At 52.9% G+C, this 20,591-nt stretch overlaps 1 protein-coding gene across 1 annotated transcript in view; it reads left to right on the top strand.

The window, feature by feature from the left end:
- Positions 1-15,275, top strand: part of MKNK2 (MAPK interacting serine/threonine kinase 2) — a 28,212-nt gene extending 12,937 nt beyond the window's left edge. Inside the window, exons 8-14 of the mRNA XM_077841801.1 lie at positions 551-655; positions 1,135-1,190; positions 1,759-1,854; positions 6,817-7,011; positions 7,457-7,621; positions 8,550-8,593; positions 9,718-15,275. Of these exons, the coding sequence (XP_077697927.1) occupies positions 551-655; positions 1,135-1,190; positions 1,759-1,854; positions 6,817-7,011; positions 7,457-7,621; positions 8,550-8,593; positions 9,718-9,979 (923 nt within the window). The 3' untranslated portion in view covers positions 9,980-15,275. The remainder of the gene's footprint in view (positions 1-550; positions 656-1,134; positions 1,191-1,758; positions 1,855-6,816; positions 7,012-7,456; positions 7,622-8,549; positions 8,594-9,717) is intronic.
- The last annotated feature ends 5,316 nt before the right edge of the window (positions 15,276-20,591 follow it).

The raw sequence follows: 20,591 nt of genomic DNA, 5'->3' as shown, positions 1-20,591 counted from the left end.
CTGCAGCCCACCAGTTTCACAATTGTTTTTTCTGCATATAAAAGCCAGGGCCAGGATTAGGGGGTAGCAAGTAGGGCAGTTGCCCAGGGCTCCACGGCACAGGGGGCCCCACAAAGTTGCTTGGGCTTCGGCTTCAGCCCCAGATGGCAGGGCTGGGAGCCCTGTGAAGCTTCAGCTTTCTGCCCTAGGCCCCAGCATGTCTAACGCTGGCCCTGCTTGGTGGCCCCCCTGAAACCTGTTCGCGGTCCCCTAGTTGAGAACCACTGATCTAGGCTCCCCTCTCCCCCCCGAGGCCTGATGGAGATCCCTTCCGCCAGCTGGGAAGCTCGCAGCTTGGCAAGGATGGGTCCCGTCATAGCCCATCACCATTCAGCAGCGCGCAATTCCCTCCAGACTGTCACGGCTGGCTCCTGGCCCGCAAAATCCCTGGTCCCTGCTTCCCGAACGCTCTGGTGGGGAGGCGCTTCGGAGCCAGGGGGTGGGATGCTGAGGGAGAAACGCGGGGATGAGGCCCTGCTAACAGCCGCCCTCTCCCTCTCCTGTGCCCTAGGCTCCATCCTGACCCACATCCACAGGAGGCGTCACTTCAATGAACTGGAGGCCAGTGTGGTGGTGCAAGACATTGCCAGTGCCCTTAACTTCCTGCACAACAAAGGTGAGGAGCAAAGGGCGGGCACTTGCCGGGCTCTGGGGGTGGGGCGTGGGCTGGAGGAGGTTATTCCTCCTTGCACTGGGAGAGCCCATGATCCTAAGGCCTGAGAGTTCATGCCCAGCTCCACCCCTCGGCCACTAGAGACTCTCTGGGAGGACTGTGTGGTGGTGTGAAGGGAGTGGATGGGGGCTCTGTGTAGCCCGTTCCCCAGGTTCCTGGGTGCTCCCTTCCCCAGGCAGACGCGGTGACGGGCTGCACTGGCCTGCCAGAGCTTGCAAGATGTCTCGGGCCCAAGCACTTCTCTCGCCGTTGCGCTTCCCAGAGCATCCCGTAGCAGGGTGGCTGGGGCTTGCCGATGCGGGGAACCAGCCCCCCTAGTGTTCCCCCACCGTGCAAGCCCTGGGCTGCACAAGAGCCAGGCTCTGAACTGTCCCAGGAAAGCAGCAGCCCCTGTTGACTCTGGGGTTTCTTGTTTTTAACAGGTATAGCGCACAGGGATTTAAAACCAGAAAATATTCTCTGTGAGAGTCCCGACCAGGTGAGTGGCAGGCTGCCTGGCTAGCAGCACGTCCAGAGACACGCCACTCTTTCGTTCCCTGGCTTGGCAGGAGCTGGGGTGGCTTGGAGGAGGGGAGCTCCTCTCCAGCGGGTGGGCTAGCCTCTTGCTGGGACGTGGGTCTGGGCTCCTGGGGAGCCTGGGCCCTGCTTGTGTGGGGAGGGCACTGGTGGGAAGGAGGTAGCACGAGGTGGGGGAGGCAGAGAGTTCAGTGGGCAGCAAGGCTGTGATGTTAACCCTTTGCATGCAGGTTCTCAGAAGGGGCCTACCCCCCAGAGAAGGAAGCCATCTCAGAGCTGGGGAGGGGGCATGGCTGGCTGACTGGGCAGAGCTTTGCTGTTGATAACCTCCGGTGGAGGGCAAAGGCCAGATTTCAATTTGCTAAGAAGTGACTCCCGGAGGGAGATGCTGGGGTGATGCATGTGGGCCATGGTCACGTCTAGTGTGTGGGGGATCTCCAGGTCACCTCTGGCCTTGCATGGTGAACTTCACAGGCGCGTCGCAGTTCAATTTAGTGATCGACTTCTTTGCCTCTTCTGTCCTGTCCTAGGTTTCCCCTGTGAAGATCTGTGACTTTGACCTGGGAAGTGGCATCAAATTAAATGGCGATTGTTCCCCTATCTCCACCCCTGAGCTGCTCACACCCGTAAGTATTTCTGCCCCCTCACTAATGTGTGAGGGAGTGGCCTAGTTGGCTTTTGCGGGGAGGATGGGACTGTCATGGAGAGAGAGAGGTCTTGAACCATAGACTGGCTAGCCACCAGCTGGCTGGTGGGAGACTAAGGCTGCTTATAGACGTCTGGGAAGATGACCAGCATTGTGCATTTGTGGCAGGAGTCCTGGCCACTAGGGCTAGACTTCTATCAACGGATGCAGCCCGCTTGGCTCTCTGCTCCCCTTGGAGTACCAGCTGGACTTCTGCAGTTACCTCTGCTCTGGCACCAGTGTCCATAATCTATTGTTTTTAGTCGCTATTGGACTTTTCAACAAGGCTCCCTTTGCAACTCTGGCCCCCTTAACTACCCTGTACCGCGGCTGGCATCGGCCCAGGGGCATTCCTGTAACTGGTTTCCAGAACAGAAACTGGGGGTTGTAATTTGGCGGGGAGCCTGAGAAGTGTAGGCACAGCCAGGCATGCTGGGAAGGCCGTGGCTGAGGGAGATAGAACAGCCGTCCCTGGGCACTGGGGGATTCCTGAAGTAGGCAAGCCTGACACTGGGTCTCTCTAGGCAAAGGGCTTCGAAGGGGGCTGGGAAACGGACCCTGTGGAAAGTGGGGAGCATTAGGAAACTAGAGGCTGTGGGTGGATGATTGGAGAGAGTAAAGCACTGGGCAGGGTTGTGGGGCGGAGGGGGGTTGTTGCATACACTGGTTTCCGCCCCCTATGGGGATGGGGCGATCGGCTGCCAGGCGCTGCTCTCCTGAACAAACGCCTGTCCTTGAGAGGCTCATGCATTATTCATTCCTCTCAGAGAGGGGAGCGAATTTGAGAAAGGGTTACATAATGCGTTTTTTAGCATGCCCGGCTTGCTTTCAGACGGGGGGGGGGGAGGGGGGTGGCGCACCGCCAAGCCAGTGCAGAGGAGAAGTTAAAATCTAGCCTTAGCAACAGCCGGCCGGATTGGCTGCGGGGAAGGAGCCAGAGCGGCTTGGGCGGGGCGGGATCTGCCGTTCCCTGGCGGAAGCTTACAGAAGTGGGTCAGGCGAGATGTGGCTGGGAACGGGATGGCGGGGAGGGGGGGATGTCTCTGACTTGCAGCGTTGGTTGCACTGGGGTGGGGGCGTGGGAGGTAGTTGGGCCCAGTGCTTTAGATTTCAGCACCTCCTTCTACTTCCAAGGCTGGGGGATGATGACTCCCTGCCCTGCTTTTCATGGAAGTAGGGGCTTTGGCACATAGACTTGCTTTTCTCCCTGCTGCCTAGATTAAGGCCAGGAGGGACTATTATGATCATCTAGCGTGAGCTGGGCCAGAGAATTCCAGCTCCGAACTGACCCCTCTCTGCTCAGCCGATCTGCAGCCAGCAGAGTCCTGCAGAAAAGGTCCCACTAACCCATCCTGCAGCCGCCAGAACCCCTGGGGGAGCAGGGCTGTCGCTCACCCGGGATACGCTGCCTGGTTCTGGGAGGCAAGGACTGTCTGGCACATGGGGTCGGGCAGAGGCAGAGCCCCACGCCCTTGTTTACTGGCATCGAGGTCGGCTTGGGTTCACGTGTGATTCAGAAGGGCAGCGCCGCGGCTGATTAAACGGTGGCATCGGGAACTTCTCCTGAGCTGAAGAGCGCTGCTCCCGGCTGGCCTGGGAACGCTGGGTGGGGGTGGGAATCTGGTGAGACATGCCAAACACGCCTGCCCTCCCGGGGGAACTCTCTGCCTATGAGCCCCCGTGTGTTTATCTCTGGGGGCCACTCTGCTTTGCACCTTGCCCCTCCGGTGCCGCTTACAACTCTGGCTGGGGTTTCTGGGGGACAAAGTTCTGCTTTCTGTTTCCTATGCTGTTGCGGGGGGAGGAGAAAAGCTGCTCGGGGCCCCTCGTGCGGGCACCAACCCTGCCTGGTTAGACACTTGCAGAAGGTTTTTCTTTTCTGTGGCATCAGCTGTTCCTGTGCTCGCCTCTCATTATAAGCAATTATCTGATTGCTGTGGGGTTGTTTCCCTCCCCCACCAGGCCTGTGTGGGCTGATCCATCACGTGGGCTGGGGCTGGAAAGCCCCAGACTGCCTAAGGGCGGGAGGGGGAAGGGACAGGACTGTGGAGACATCTGTGGCTCTGGTTACATCAGCTGTTTAACTCCTGCCGTTCCCTTCACTAGCTCACTGAATGCAGGGCCTTCCAGTCCTTGAATTCTGATGTCCATTACTCTCTCCCACGGGGATCAGCTGGGGGCGGGAGATGAGAGGGTGACTCAGCTGGTTTTTGGCTGCTGTTCACATCTGGGGGGCTGTTGGTGTAACAGGTGAAGAAGGATTCCCCCTCCTTTGGTACAGGAGATGGTGGGTGGTTTCCAAACAGCAGCCCTCTCCCCCAGTACGGTGCATTTCTCTGATTACCTCTGGTTTCCTGGAGGATGGATCAAGGTGGCTGCGTGGCCCAAGGCACTGCACCAGGTTTGCTGCCTTTTCTGGAAGCGCAGGTTCAATACCAGCTTCTGGGAGAGAGTGGAGAATTCAATAGGGAGGGATCTTTTCCTATCCTTAAAGTCTGATTCTTGCGTAAGGGGCACCAGGCATTCAGTTCCATTCCTGCTGCTCCCATTTCCAGGAAGCATGTGGGGGCAGAAGCTTCCCTCTCCCCCGGGACCCTTCACTGTAATACAGAGGGAAGAAGCCTGTATAAAACGAATATGCTGAGTTCAGAGGGAAACCTGCAGAGTGGAAGGGAAGGGCTGGGTGTGGTCGGACGAGATGAGCTGTAACTTCTGTTAAAACAGTGGTCCCCAAACTGTGGGGTACGCCCTGCTAGGGGGGCATAGAGAAACATTCCCGGGGGGGGAGGGGAGAGGGAGCACCACCCAGCCCTGCTCCTGGCCCCGGCCGTGGCTCCTAGGGACCAGATTAGGGAGGGAGACACGACCAAAAAAGTTTGGGGACCAGTGTATTAGAAGGTCATGCGCTATCAAGCTAGCGCCCATCAAGGGTAGAGTTGGGACATAGCATTCTGGGTCCATCCTGTGACTTCATCCAGACTGTAACAAACTTAAACGGATTTGAGTGGAGGAGGCAGGATCGTCTTGAGGTTGAGCCACTGAGTTGGTCCAGTGGGCTGAGCACTAGACTGGGATTCAGGAATCTTGGGTTCTGTTCCTGGTGCTGTCACTGGCCTGCTCCTTGGGCATGTCACTTCTCTGTGCCTCAGTTTCCCCATTAGTAAAATGGGGATAATGATGCTAACCTCTTTTGTTAAAGCACTTTGCAATCTGGTCATGAAAAGTGCTACATGAGAGCTAGGTATTTATTATTAAGCTAGATATTTAGATACAGGATGGGGGACTTATAGAAGATTGCTTTTCTCCAATGATTAGACACTGCTGATTAGACAGAATACAGCCAGGGATGTAACTGATCCGTCTCTGCACGGCCTCTCCTGTGGGGACATCTGGGTGTCTTTACCGTGTGCTTCGTTCCCTGTGGCCCACCTGGTGGTCCCAGAGTCGTATCTAGTTCTTCACTGCTCTTCAGTGGCATGTTAGGACCTCGGGGGATGCTCGTAAGGTGGTTGTGTGCAGCCCTTCCAAGAAAAATGGGTCTGTTTATAGCTTGTGGTCATCTGCTCCTGCCAGAGCAATGCTTGGGAACAATTTCCCAGAGGGACTGTTGTGCATAATTAACCCAGCAGTTCAAGCCAAGCTATGTCTGGGAGCCTGATCTCAAGAGCCCTGGTCAGAAAATCCTGGAAACCCCAGTCAGTTATTTAAAGAACTTCTCATGTCCTCTACCTCCTCCCTCTCTGAATATGGACAGCGGGGCAGCAGGGGCTGACCTGGGGAGCAGAGGGGTGTAGTGGTTTTCTAAACTCGGCCCACAAAGTAAGCCCTGCCCTCCTGAGGCGAGGTGCAGACGTTGTTTCCAATGCACTCGTGCAATAGTGCAGTTCCAGCACTCCCTGCTGGTGGAGCTTGGGTGGACAGGGGCACACTGCAGTTCCCAGTGCGGTGGCTGCATCCGCTACCACCCCGTCACCTCTTTGGAGGTTTTCTTTGTAAGCATCGGAGCTTGAGACTCACCCTTAAAAAGAGTGAGATTGGAGGTTCAGGGAAAGATGTCAAGTCCTGGGAGCAGGGTAAATGTACCAGCTGTGACTTTCCACTTGTCTCCGGCTGCTGTAACTGGAGTAGAATCCCATTGCATGGCAGAGACGTTTGCAGACCCCGGGAGCTGGTGCTGCCTGCCCTTCCTTGGCCTTCTGTCTCTGCTACGAGCAAATCTCTCTTAGTTGAGTTATCTCATCTGAGGACAGGGTGGCGTGGCTCAGTTTGTTGCTTCTGCTCCTTGCCTCTGGCACGGCTGTACCTTTGTCCTTCCCAGGTCCCTTCTGGCTGGAGCAACGCTGCCCACTCGGGCCTCGCTTCATTGCCAGCTCCGATCTAGGTTTTTAGTCTGTGTTTCTATTTGGGTGAATTTGGCGCTCAGGCAACTTGTCCAAACCCTGTGATCAGTGGTGCCAGTTGTAGCAAGGGGAGTTGCTGCACCATCAACAGGCTAACCTCCTGGTTACTGGTTCGTACCTGCAGACGCTGCCGATTGCACCATAGTGGTTCTGTGATGGGGCATGAACAACTTGGTGATGCCCATCAGACCCAGGCTCTGCGCTCTGGCACGGCCTGCTTTGTAGGGGTCCTGCCTCCACGTTTGGGCCCGGGCCGGTCATGGATCATAATATTTGGAGCCAAACCTTCAGGGTGTGGGTTGGATCTGGTGTCTTGGTTTACCTGTGTCTCATGATAGCAGCGGACTGAGCATTTGTGATGACCTGTAGCATCTGGGGGCATCTGTCACGCCTAGTCTTCCCTTCCCCTCCAAGGCATCTCGTCAGATCAGTGCTGGATTCTGGAGGCCCGATTGCCTGGGGCCCAGCTCTGAGTAACCCTGCCCTGCTCTCCCTTTCTGCAGTGCGGCTCTGCTGAGTACATGGCCCCCGAGGTGGTGGAGGCCTTCAACGAGGAGGCTTCCATCTACGACAAGCGTTGCGACCTGTGGAGTCTGGGGGTCATCCTGTACATCATGCTGAGCGGCTATCCGCCCTTCGTGGGGCACTGTGGCACTGACTGCGGCTGGGACCGCGGCGAGGCGTGCCATGCCTGCCAGGTGAGCCAGCCCCTCTGCCTGGCAGCCTGGCCCTTGTGTTAAAGGAGATTTTCTCTTAGCTAGGAGCAGTAGTAGGTCCATTATCCTGTCTGGCCCAGCCTCCCACACTGCACAGCCCATCTCCTTCAGCATGCTAAACCCCTGTCTGAAACAGCCACGTTGAAGTCGCCCCGTGTGGCTTCCAGTGCAATGATTAAAGAACCCTCTCTCTGGCAACTAATTCTTGCTGGCCACATAGAGTGGCTTTGCTGGACATCTGACATCAGCTTTCCCTGCATACAGAGAATGCAGCTGGTAGGGCTGTGAAGGTTGGAGATTCTCTGCTTAGCTTCAAGCCTCCCACTCGCCTTGGGAGGAGCTGCCTCCTAGGTCTAATCAGATTGTGCTGAGGATCACTTTCACTTCTCTAAAAATAAACTTTGCTCGGGTGCCTCTTCTCTTCCAGAACATGCTCTTTGAGAGTATCCAGGAAGGGAAGTATGAATTTCCTGATAAGGACTGGGCCCACATTTCTTTTGGAGCCAAAGATCTAATTTCCAAGCTGCTGGTTAGAGATGCCAAGAATCGCCTCAGCGCGGCCCAGGTCCTCGAGCATCCTTGGGTGCAGGGGGTGAGTACTGCTCTGAGGAGGTTTGATTGTTGGCTGCTGAGCTGCAGATCTTGGAAGACACTCTTCTAACTTCATACGATTCTGGACCTGATTGCGTGGGTTCTTGGCACAGCTGTGTAACATGGCTAGGAAGCTATGGCCACGCATAAGGTCCATGGGTCGGGCCCAGACTGAGTGACCTGAGAAGAGAAAATGGCATTAAAAAATAACTTATCTGGAGCCTCACGCTTCCAGAGAGAGAAGTTACCTTAAACCAGCATTATGATCCTTCTTAGTACTTCTTTTGAGTCTCCCACCTGGGGTTGACAAACAGCTGAGCTTCATGTTTCTGTCCCTCCGCTGCGCCCTGAGAGACGGATGTTTTATTCCCATTTCACAGCAGGGCAAAGTGAGGCACAGGGAAAGGAGAAATGATTTGCTGCAGGTCCTTCTCAGAACCACACTAAAGCTTGGGTCTCCTGATTTCTAGTCCTGTGCTCTAACCACTCAACTGTCTGTCCCTAAAGAAAACCTGGAGTCTTAGAGCCATCAATGCAGGATTTGTTGGTCTTGGGTACTTATCTGGCCCCATTGCTGGCGTATCTGAGTCCCTCATAATCTTTAATGTATTTCTTCTGGGAGGTAGGGCAGTGCTGTTATCCCCATTGTACAGATGGGAAACTGAGGCACCAAGCCACTAAGGCCACAGCGGTATTCAGGCTCCTAATGACATGTCCAAGGTCACCTAGGAAGTCTTTGGCAGAGCAGGAATTGCACCCAGGCTTCCCACAAGCCAAGCTCGCCCTACCCACTGGGGCCTTCTTCCACTAGGACACCCACCGCTTCCACTGGGAGGCGGCTTCACGGATGTTGACTGTAGGTCCCATATCCGCTCCGGAGCGATGAGCTTTGCCACCCGACTCTAAATCTTGCTTCTGTTCTATTCCAGTGTGCTCCAGACAACACTCTTCCAACCCCCATCATCTTACAGAGGTGAGCGAGTCCTTTCTCCTGCACCCTGGCTGTGTACGCGCGGGGGGTGGGGCTGCTGCAGAGGGAGACGGTGTCTCAGCAGCTTCTGCGGTAGTTAGTGCAGCCCTCTCCATAGTAACATGATGAGCTCATCTGCTGGCAGATCTTGCAGACCTGACAATCCAAAGCCAGAGTGCATTGGTGTGACGCCTGCACCCCAGGGTGCTGAAAGTCCTCTGCCCCGCTCCCAGGAGTGCTGACGCTCACGCCCTGTGAGCCGAGGGAGGCTACAGGGGCCTTGGTGTGGACCAGGTGACCCACCTGCTCTCCTGGAAGGCGTGCCCCGTTGCCCCGTCACCTCCCTGGCACTTGTAGCCCCTGCTGGCCTGGTGAGGTGGGTCATCTAGACCCAGAATTTGAAGCAGGCTCTCCCATGTGGCAGTCCCAAGCATAGGCGCCGACTCCATGGGTGCTCCGGGGCTGGAGCACCCACAGGGAAAAATTGGAGGGTGCTCTGCGGCCACCGGCAGTTCCCTGCCACAGCTTACCTCCGCCTCCTCCGTGAGCGCGCCGCGTGCCCGCTTTTCCCCCCTCCCAGCGCTTGGCGCTGCTAAACAGCTGTTCCGCACAGCAAGCGCTGGGAGGGAGGGGGAATGCAGCATGCTCAGGGGAGGGGCCCAATAGGGGCAGGGAGGGAGCGGAGTTGGGGGGGAACTTTGGGGGAGGGGGGGCAGGGTGCGAGCACCCACCGGCGCCATGAGAAGTTGGCGCCTGTGGTCCCAAGTCCTAACCAGCTGCAGGAGAACAAGACATTGGGGTGTCTTTCAGCCATCCTGTTCGGGTACCTACTCAGAACTTCAGGCCAGTTGAGGAGACAGACCTGGAATGAGTTCCCTTGGGATCAAACGCTGGGCCCGGTGCATGCTGGGTCAGGATGTCAGTGGGGGCGCTGGGTCAATGCTGTGGCTGCCCGTGCACCATGAACACTGATTAAGCTCGTGTTCCCCACTCGTGAATACTCTGCCTTGGTTCAAGGAGTGACGACGGGAATGGGAGACCTCCTTCCAGTAGCTGCTGTCCGGGGGCGGGGTCTCATGCCACCTGTCCAGCCCCTGCTCACTGACCTTGGCCTGTCTCCCCTCCAGGAACAGCAGTGCCAAAGAACTCACCTCCTTCGCCGCTGAAGCCATCGCTGTCAACCGTCAGCTGATGCAGCGTGACGAAGACGAGGAGGAGGAGGAGGAGACGCGACCAATCATCATCAAAGCTACCTCACGCTCCATGCAGCTGTCGCCCCCTTCGGAATCCAGGCTGGCCCAACGGAGGCAGAAGAGCAGCATGACGAAGGCGGGGGCTGCGAGCCAGCACCTCGGCGCTCCGTTAGTCCTGGTGGGCGATCACGCGTGATCGCCTGCCCGCTGTGGCCCCCCCCACCACTCCCTGTACATACGTGTGTGCTGTATCCGGGCGTCGTCCTTCTTTCTTTTCTTTTCTTTTTCTTTTTTTTTTTTAATGCCGTTGTTAGCTAGCAACAAGATCAGGACTCTGTCCTATTGGCTGGTTTCCAAGGTTTCACTGATCTTGCAAGTTCCTTTCTTTTGTTTCTGTTTAAACCCCCTTCTCCCCCCCCCCCCTTTTTTTTTTTTTTTAAAGGTATTAAATCAAGTGTGAGGTTGCTTCACCCAGGGCACATTTAAGGACATTTAACAGACAACGTATGAACTCTTCCTTGACTTTTCTTTTTTCTTTTTCTTTTTTTTTCCCCTACACCAAAGGACTATTTGTATAAGCAACACTTTTACAACTTCAGCTCATTTCATACTGTGAAAAAACGACGACGATGAAAAAGACCCTCGGTTGTATTTTTAACAACAAAACGTAGCATTTTAACATTTATTTTCCTACCGAGCTGCAGGGTTTTCTTTGAATTGGGGCTGAGATGAGTCAACCGTGGGGAGCTCTTTTTTTAAAAAAAAAACAAAAAAACAAAAAAAAAAAAAAGTGAAGAAAAAAAATTAATCATTCCGGAGCTGGAATTGGCTGATCTAAGCTAAGGTGTTGAAAAGCTAACGTGTCCAGGCATCGCACCTCTCAGAAAAAAAGGGGTGAGGGTGGAGAGGGATAGTCCTGAGCCACCATCCCTCCCAACGCTTCCCTTGCCGTAGGGACTCCAGAATGCAGTGGGATGCTGTAGTGTTGAGGGAGAGTTTGGTTGAAGCTCCGTTTGGGAACTGGATCTTCATCGAATGCCAGGGCTTGGTGTTGGGGCATGGGGGAGTTCCGTGGCATTGGAAGGGGGTGTCATTGTCACCACAGGTGCCCCTGGTCCTGGAAGCTTAGTGCCCTCTGCTCCTGCTGAAGTCTGTGGAAGTGGGGGGCGTTCTGCAGCTCATCTGGAGAAAGAACATGGTGCTGGCAGATGGATTTCTCGCTAGAAGAGAGGGGCGAGCTGTGCTCATGAGGGCAGTTGATCTCCCTGGTTTGGATTGAAACTCAGCTCCCTGCTCTAAGATAAGCTATTTAAACCACTTGAGGGTTTTTGGTTTTGTTTTTCTTTAAACCGCCTAGTTGTGCTTTGCTAAAGCGAACCCTGCTTGAATAGGGCGTTGAGAAGTGTCTTCCTTCGTTCCCCTAGGTTCTGTCCTTCGGACTCAGACTGGGAACTGAGCTGTACTGGCATGGTGCTTCCTAGGGTTAGATGATGTGCCAGGTACAGCTTGGATATGGGGGAGCGGAGGTGGGGACTGGTGGGATCTCCACCAGTGTTCCCAGGTTTTTGAAATGTTCGCAGAGTTAGGAAGTAACTCTGAACGTGTTATAGGGCTGGTCCTGTCCTATGAAAGTCTATAGGGGCTTTGCCATGGAGCAGGATCCAAGCCTCTTCTGAGGAATGAGTGTGAGCGTGTGTGAGCGCGTGTGTGTGTGTGTGTGTGTGGAGGGGGTCTCTGCCCCAGTTACCAGCTGCCAGTTTTGTGAGATCACACGAGCAGCTGGGTTCCCAGTAAAAGGCAGGATCAACGCCGAGCTCCTGTCCTTACAGACTGTGGCTGGCGAATCCTCTGCCTTGGAAATAATCTGGTGCTTTTTAAAAAGGAAAAATTTGTTCTTGCTTTCAGTGAGCTTTCTGTCCTAGGGCAACGAACTGAGCATTCAGGGAGAGGATCCGAGCAGCTCTGTCGCCGGGAGGCAGAAGCAAGTGAAAAGGAGTATTGTTTCCGTGGGATCTGTGTCGCTTAAGGGGTTCCATGGTGTATTTCATTTATTTTTTAAATGCAGATATTTTCCCAAGGTTCCCCCTCAAGAGGGAGGAGATGCTTTTTCAAGGTGTGATCAGCCTTCCTTTCAGGTGGGCATAGAAATCCGTCCAGGGCTTGCCCATGACTGTTGCCTGTGGGCTGCTTTCCCTTAGGAAATCCAGTCTCTGGCGTTGGACGGGCAGAGAGCTCCCCCAGCGGGGTAGACCGGAGGCGGGTTTCTGGGTCTTCATGCTGAAGCAGAGGTGGACTAGAGGAGGAAGAGCTTTAATAGTCTTTGAGGGAGGCGTGGTCTCGTGGAAGTTGGGTTTTTGGGTTGAGACGCTTGCAGGGGAGCAGATTTAGTCAGCAGGGCCTCTCGGGGAGGTCTGAATTGGAGGGGAGCATGTGCGGTTCGAATGCGCCTTCCGGAGGTTCCATAGAAGTGATTTTTTTTTTCCCCAGAGTTTAATTGTGACACAAGCCTTCCCAACTGGAGGCTGACCAATCAGGACGAGTCTGTCAGTGGGGCTGGGGACATAGGTGGGTGGCAGCAATTCTCCTTGCCCATGGTGTATCTCGTGCTTCCATTTGTTCTGAAGTCTCTTCCCTAGTTTCCTGATCCAACCTGGCGCGTAGCGCCTTCCCTTTGCTTGATTTCCTCTCGAAAAATGAGGGCTCTGGGCCTGATCTTTCAGAAGCGCTGAGTCTTAGATGGGGGCACGCTGGGGCTTGCGTACGCCCAGCTGTTCTGCAAATCAAAACCCCGTATCTCCCTGCGGAATATCGGGTCGGATTTGCCTGCCCTTGCCAGTGGTGCAGATGAAGGGTAGCACCACTGAGCTGAGCCTAGCTGTGCTGGTGCGAAACTGACAGTGAGTGAACTCAGTGGCTTCATTCTGCCTCCCCGGAAGCTCCTCTCTTAAACAAGGCTGACGTGTTTGTCTGAGTCTGTCCAGACTGAGGGAAATGTGCCCCCTGCAAATTACTGGCCTCCCTCGCTCTCTAACTGGACGAGTTACTGGCCTCCCTTGCTCGTCTAACTGGATGCATCAAGCTTTATATTTTAAAAGCCACCTCAAACTTCTCACGTAGGCACAGCTGGGGGGTTTTGGAACCTTTGAGTTGGGAATCCAACCTGCCTCCTCTGAATTTTGGATGCTTTCTCAGACTGCGGACGTTCTGGGTTTTTTCACCCACCCCTCCCCCCCGAAGACTGCTGACAGCAACACTATGCAATATATGTTTAGTTGATTTCAGGGAGGCAATTGTGAATAGCATCAGGGGTTAGCTGATCACTGGGTGTTTGGATCTCGATGAAGCTTTGGGAAGGGACGGGAATGTAAACTGTAACTGTTCCCTACCCTGTTTTGCAGAAGCAATTTCAGTTCCATCTGTAAGTAAAACACCTTGATTTCCAAAATCCACACATCATCTTGCTTACAGTGATCAGCACTTGCTTCCCTTGACCGCAGAACTCCAGGGTAGCAAGGATAATACGGGGGAGCACTGTATTGGAAGCAAGGGGGGTACTGTACCTCGAAAAACAGGCTGCAATACTCCTAGAGACCTCCTTTAAAAAAAAATCCATTATCTTGATTGTACATTGTTACTTTTTTATAGCTTATTTTGTTTTTATCAGTTGTAGATAATTCCTTGTTGTCTTATATTAAGAAATACTTGAATGATGTACAGTATGCGATGCCTCGAGCTGGTATTGTGAAAGCTATTGTAATGCTGCCGGCTGCAGCCTTTTAAAAAACAAACAAACATGGGAAGGGAATTGCAAGGGGGGGGGTGTTCTGGTTTTCCATGATTTTGTTGGCAAACGTCCCCGCCTCCCACCCATGAAACCTTTTTTCCTCCCCTGAAAGGTGGCTTACAAAGGCAAGTGAACTGGGTTGACCTTTCTTTGCTGCTTTGATGAGTAAAGAAGGTCTGGGGTCTTCTGTCAGACCTCAGAAAAATCAGGGAGGCAGGCCTGAGGTTGCCTGGTTTTTGCTGGAGGACTAGCTGAAGATCTCTGAACAGATCCTCAGTTGGGGTCAGATCTGGTAATTTACACTTGCTGCTGATCTGCCTGCTCACATGTCTTGTGAGCTTTTTCTTCTCTTGGGGGAGAGGTTCAAAGTCACAGATAGCACTTTTAGGGCCATTAGGCTCTTATCTCCTGTCTGTGCCTCTGAAAGTTCCCCCCTTTAAAGAGGGGACAGCCTCACTCCGTTGATTATCAGGAGAGCTTTTCTGACGGCTTGCCTGGCAGTTTGTTTTAAATCCACACCGGTTTAATTTGGTGTTTTAAAAGTCCATCCGAATACAGTTCACTTTGTTTCGCTGGCATGGTGCATCTATCTGTCGCAATGCTAGCAGTCCTCCCATCAGCCAAAGTCTTACAGGAAAATCTGTAGACAAGACCCTGGATTGCTAATGAAGGGGAAACTTTGGAAGAAACACTTTCATGCCATTTAAGAATCAAATAGGCAGCCCAGTTACTCTTTCCTTTTTAGGTTGCCTTTAAGAAGCACACTTGCTCTGAGGAAGTGCACAGAGCAGTGTGTGTTTGGAGGGAATTGTGAAATGCCTTGCACACTTGGGCTCAGAGTTCAGCTTCATTTAGGCACCTCCATGATCAGACTTCATAGTATTTGGCCCCGAGTAGCTGCCATTATTCAGTGGGAGCAGAGGGCTCCATTGAGGGTGTCTAAGTGGGAGATGGATGCTCAGGTCTTTTGAAAAATTTGGTCCTTGATCTGTAGGTGTTAACAAGACAGAAGAGACGCTAATGCTAGTGCCCAGGGTTGGGCCCGCATCCCACCTCCTCACTGGTTACTTTCCCTTGGTTTTGTTTCCAAAGACAATGCTTGCCCAGAATCTTTCTCTCTAGCACTTACATGGTTCTGTGCCCAGTTTTAACCCTGTCTTGCCAAAGTCCTTTTTCTTTATTTTAAACCCATGTTTTTCTCCTTTATTTTTTTTAAAAGCCTTTTTTTCCTCGTAAAGCATCTGTCTTGGAGACTTTTTTTCTTTTCAAAAAGTTTCTTGCGAGTTTCAGCAGGAAATTAAAATATATATTTTTTTGCTTATTTTCCCCCTTGGTCCTCCTTCAGTCAGTTAACTCAATTTAGAACTGGTTAGAAACTTTTACTGTGAATCAGACTTTTTTTTTATCAATACAGGAGAAAGCCCTTTCTCCACTTTACAATTGATGAAGACTGCCAAAGCTGGGTTTGACATAAAATCACCTTAACGCACTGTTGGTTTGTACAATGGATGCCTCGCGCCAGGGGCTGGTTTAAAAATAAAACTAAAGTAAAAACAAAAAATAAAAACAAAAATAAAAAAAACAAGCACTTTATTGTATGTACCAGGTGAACTGATACAGCTCAATCGAAGTTTTCCTTTGTAACAACTGTTGATGCCAGAATTTTGTATTCTGTTTTGTAAGAATTTAATAAATGCGTTGAAACCTACCTGAGAATACTTGGCAGGTTTTTTTCTTATGTCTTGCAGTCGTGTCTAGGAGCCCCAGTCACGGATCAGGGCTCCGTACGTGTTTGTGGAACAACAGGATCATTATCGGTTCACTTAAACCTAAGGCCCTGCAGGAGATTCTGCGGTTAGGTCTTGTTCCTCTGAGCATCCTCATCAGTGATGTGGAAGGGGGAATGACCCTTTAGTGAAATCTGCAGATGATGGTAAATGGGGGGATGGGGGGGGGGGGAGATGAGGGCAGTAAACAAGCCCAAGTGGTCAGAGAGATTAGAATCGCAGGCAGAAAAGTACAATGTCGCTAATACATCTAGAGGGAAACTACTCTGCAAAGCGGCCGAGGAGTGGGACGGAGAGGCAGGAAGAGCTGAAAGAAACGTTTAAGCTGGTAGACCAAATAAGACCCAGGTTTGCAACATGACTGGGGCAAGGCAGTTTTAGGCTGCAGATGCCAAAGGATCCTGGCTTGCAGCGGCAAGGTGATAATGGTCCCTCTCTAAGGTGCTGGTGTCAAGCTGTAAACTGTGCCCTCACAAGGCAGGGCCTTTCCAGCAGTGGTCTGGCAGCTGAGCTCAAGGCAGGGTGCTGCTGCTCAGCTTGATCCCCTCTGCCGTGGAGTGCCCAGCAATTGGCTGCTGGCACGCTTGGCTGGTAGCTCTTCTGCTTCTGCCCACCCTGAAAATCTGATCCCTGAGTTGAGAGTGAGCTATGGTGGCATCGATTCGGCCTGCAGCTGGCGGATTCAGGCTGCAGCATTGGACCCACTCCTTCCCTTTAACAGGTGAGCATGCGGCACGTCACCCTGTGGCTACGCGTACGGGAGCAGGATGCTTGGTTCTGGCCTGTCCGCGCCTGGCGTGCTGCGTTTAGCTCTGGGTGTCCCGTTTGGAGAAAGGCTGACGGATGGGAGGGAGTTCAGAGAAGTGCAGCAGAGATGGTTGGGGGCTGGAGGGACTGACTTCAGGGGAAAAGGTTAAAAGAGCTAAATACACTTTGCATGGCTCAGAGGAGAAAAAGCTGCCACTTAAGCTAAGCTCTAAGGGGGAGGATTTCATTGGGTCACACAGGGCGACGGGGTGTCAGAGCAATAGGATGAAACTAAGCAAAGGAAGCATCTGGCTGTGTCAGCAAAAAGCTCCCTGCTACCAAGCTGTACTGAGCATGAGTCACCTTCCCAGGGAGAAGGGGAGCACGGTCGCTTTGGGCTTTTTGGTCTGAACTGCCTCAAATGTGGTCTAGGGGCACAGCCCTGCCTTGGCCGGGGGAGTAATTGGATGCTCAATACATCTTCTCCACTCTAACTGCTGTGATTCCATGATCCAAGTTTACATGGCCAATCTTCTGGCCCCCCCCAGCTGGCAGGGACTGGGAGTGTGGTACAGGCAGCATGCTCAGCCCATGTGTGGGCATCCCTCCTGACCTGCCTGGTCCAAAGGTGGGACAGTGTTATGGAGCCCTACAAAGAGCGGGAGACACACATTCATGCAGGAAGCTTACGATGCCGGAGCATTCTTCCCTTGGCGTAAATGATGCCTGCTGTAGGCTTTATTCAGCCAGACTTTATTTCTGATGACCATTTCCAGCAGTAGAAGTGAGAGGGGGGCCCGATTTGTGCCGAATGGAGGGGCCTTGGGACTGAAATGGGTGGCGTCCCTTGCAATGAGGTATGTTTGAGAGGGAGGCTTGTGGGAATGTCTCTCATTGCTAAACAGTGTCCCCTGCCGGCCACTTCTGGCAGCACTGTCAAGCATCCCAACTACAGCCCTGCGCGGATACAAAATTTGAATCTGCACCTGATTCCCCGATCCGCAAAAATGGTCTGTGGATTTGCAGGACGCTAACCCAGACCACCAGAAAGGGAGATAGCTGGGTGTGAATACTGCCATAGTGCTGTATGACTACTAACTAATCCCCACAGCCTCCCTCCCTTGCCCCAGAGGTTATTACCAGTTCACAGATGGGGAAACTGAGGCACAGAGCAGGGAAGCAACTTGTTGTACCCAGGTCCTGCCGTACAGAAGCCGATGAAGTTCAGACAGGCGCTCTGGCTCACTGCATGGCTCACCCAATTGCACAGCAGGGTTTTAATATGTGGGTGGTTTTGATGTGGTCAGAAAAAAGGAGCTAATTTCCTTTTGCAGGTGTGGGGGTAGGCTGTTGTTAAAAATGGAAAAACCTTGCTGGGACTTCCCTACCTGCTGTGCTTTTGTCAGATATGGCAGAGACCAAAAAGCGCTGCCTTGGTTTGTGGGAGTTTTTTTTTTTAAAAAATGGCATGAAAATGATGGGATACGGATGGCATTATGGGGGGCGAAAGTTGCATGCCGGAGAACTCCGTGCGAGTTCTCTCTCAAAACATTGCAAAAATGTTCCAAAAGGCATTGCACTGGACAGCTGCACAGGGCACCCTGGGATACCTTCCCATGGCACGGCACTTTACATGGCCACAAGCGCTCCGGGGGGGGTAAGCGCAGTAAGAGTGCCAACAACCAAGCATGCACGCACCTGCGCTGACTTCAGCAACTGTATGTCGACTGCACTTGTGTCAACGCATGATTGTAAGGCAGACAGAGCCTTCGGTTGGAAGCTCTTCGGGGCCGGGCCTGCATTTTTCTTGTACATTTGTGTAGGGCCTAGCGCTTATGAGACCAGGCCCCCATTGTGCTGACTCTGTGCGTGCTCTGGAGCTGGAGCTCTGCACCCACTGGCAGCCAAGCTCCCTGCCTTCCCTCCGCCTCCTCCCCACTCCCTCCCTCCCAGCGCTTGCCACCACCAAACAGCTGTAGCAAGCTCCAGGAGGAGCGGGAATGTGGTGCGCTCAGGGGAGGAGGCAGGGCCGGGGCGGCGATTTGGGGAAGGAGTCAAATGGGGCAGGGAGGGGGCAGAGTTGGGCTGGGGACTTTGGGGAAGGGGTTGGAATGGGGGCAAGCGGGGCAGGGATGGAGTCGGGGCAGGGGCTGGGGGGGGGGGGGTGTCGAGCATTAGAAGTCGGCACCTATGCCTGGTCCATGACAAATAATAATTTGTTTAAGGGGGCCAATGATGTTTTTTTTTAAAACAGCTTTTTATTTGTAAAAAAAAAAAAGGGACCATTCTAGTTACAACTGTTCTCTGACGTGGGGGCTATTGGGCACCTTCCCCAAAGCCTGTTTTACAGACAGGGAAGCAAAGGGACAGAGAGGGTTAGTGACTGGCCCAAGACCGCAAATGAGTTGGTGTCCAAGAAAGGATTAGAAGCCATGGGGTTTTGAAAGCACACAGCGCTGGGCTAACTCTGCTGCCATCAAGTCAATGGGCAAACGCGCATCGAAGATTTCTGTGGCCTCCTCATTCTTTCCCTTTCAAAATATAACTCTTTGTACGACCTTGGCAAGAGTGTACTGGGCAAGGCCTGAAATGGTCCCATCAACTCTCCTCCTCTCCCTGCAAAGTTTGAATTCAGCAGCCAAGTCAAACTAACACACTCAGGAGTATAACCAGAGAGACTCCATCTCGTAAACACGTGCTTCCCCATTTACCATTCAGTGATGCCACAGGCCAGGGTGATTAGCCATCAAGGTCATTTTAATGGCTCGAGACAGGTTTTCTCCCCCCATCTCTCATTTCTTCCCTCTCCATTTTGTCCTCAATTTGCCACAGCTGCCTTTCTCCTCCAGTTACTTTGGTTATGCCATACCCTTTGCCCCTCTCCTCCTAACCCATTCTCCTTACCACTCAACTCCTCCCAGGTTTCAGTTTCATGCCTTCCAGCCTGGTGTCCTCTACTGGGAGGGTCTTCCAATTCTTGCCCACTGAGTTCTGTCCTTTAAATCACTCCTTAAAATTCTATACTCCCAGAAATCCTTTCTCCCTTGACCTCCTCCCCTACAATCTCTTCAGACTCTCCATGCCCTACATTCTTGCCTTTCTTTATCTCAGTCAGATGTCAGCTATGTTAAAGTCAATGGGAAGTTTGCTGTTGACTCATAGAATATTAGGGTTGGAAGAGACCTCAGGAGGTCATCTAGTCTAATCCCCTGCTCAAAGCAGGACCAACACCAACTAAATCATCCCAATCAGGGTTTTGTCAAGCCAGGCCTTCAAAACATCTAAGGATGGAGATTCCACCACCTCCCTAGGTAACCCATTCCAGTGCATCACCACCCTCCTAGTGAAACAGTGTTTCCTAATATCCAACCTAGACCTCCCCCACTGCAACTTGAGACCAGAACTTCTTGTTCTGTCATCTGCCACCACTGAGAACAGCCAAGCTCCATCCTCTTTGGAACCCCCTTTCAGGTAATTGAAGGCTGCTATCAAATCCCCCCTCGCTCTTCTCTTCTGCAGACTAAATAACCGCAGTTCCCTCAGCCTCTCCTCGTAAGTCATGTGCCCCAGCCCCCTAATCATTTTCGTTGCCCTCTGCTGGACTCTCTCTAATTTGTCCATATCCCTTCTGTACTTCGGGGACCAAAACTGGACGTGATACTCCACGTGTGGCCTCATCAGTGCCGAATAGAGGGGAATAATCACTTCCCACAATCTGCTGGCAATGCTCCTGCTAATACAGCCCTCAGCCTTCTTGGCAACAAGGGCACACTGCTGACTCATATCCAGCTTCTCGTCCACTGTAACCCCCAGGTCCTTTTCCGCAGAACTGCTGCTTCACCAGTCGGTCCCCAGCCTGTAGCGATGCATGGGATTCTTCCTTCCTAAGTGCAGGACTCTGCACTTATCCTGGTTGAACCTCATCAGATTTCTTTTGGCTCAATCCTCCAATTTGTCTTGGTCACTCTGGACCGTATCCCTACCCTCCAGCGTATCTACCTCTCCCCCCAGCTTAGTGTCATCTGCGAACTTGCTGAGGGTGCAATCCATCCCATCATCCAGATCAGTGGTCCCCAACCTTTCTGTGGGAATAGCATATTCCTATTCCCAGAAGACTGTCGCAGGCACCGGACACCCGGCAAAGAGCGTCGCTGCCAAAATGCCACCGAGAATGGCAACATTTTGGCGGTTGGTTCTCCGGCGGCATTTTGGTGGCAGCATTTCAGCGGCGTGGTGTCTTGCAGACGCACACGACTGCCCTGGGGGGCGCCATTGCGCCCACGGGCACCACGTTGGGGACCCCGGATCCAGATCATTAATAAAGCTGTTGAACAAAACCAGCCCCAGGACTGACCCCTGGGGCACTCTGCTTGATACCTGCTGCCAACTGGCCATCAAGCCGTTGATCACTACCCGCTGAGCCTGACAATCTAGCCAGCTTTCTATCCACCTTATAGTCCATTCATCCGATCCATACTTTTTTAACTTGC

The sequence above is a fragment of the Eretmochelys imbricata genome, chromosome 25 (genome assembly GCF_965152235.1).
Source record: "Eretmochelys imbricata isolate rEreImb1 chromosome 25, rEreImb1.hap1, whole genome shotgun sequence".
In the NCBI taxonomy this organism is placed as follows: domain Eukaryota; kingdom Metazoa; phylum Chordata; order Testudines; family Cheloniidae; genus Eretmochelys; species Eretmochelys imbricata.
Note: the sequence above shows the minus strand (reverse complement) of the source record. Positions and strands in the feature narration are given on the sequence as shown.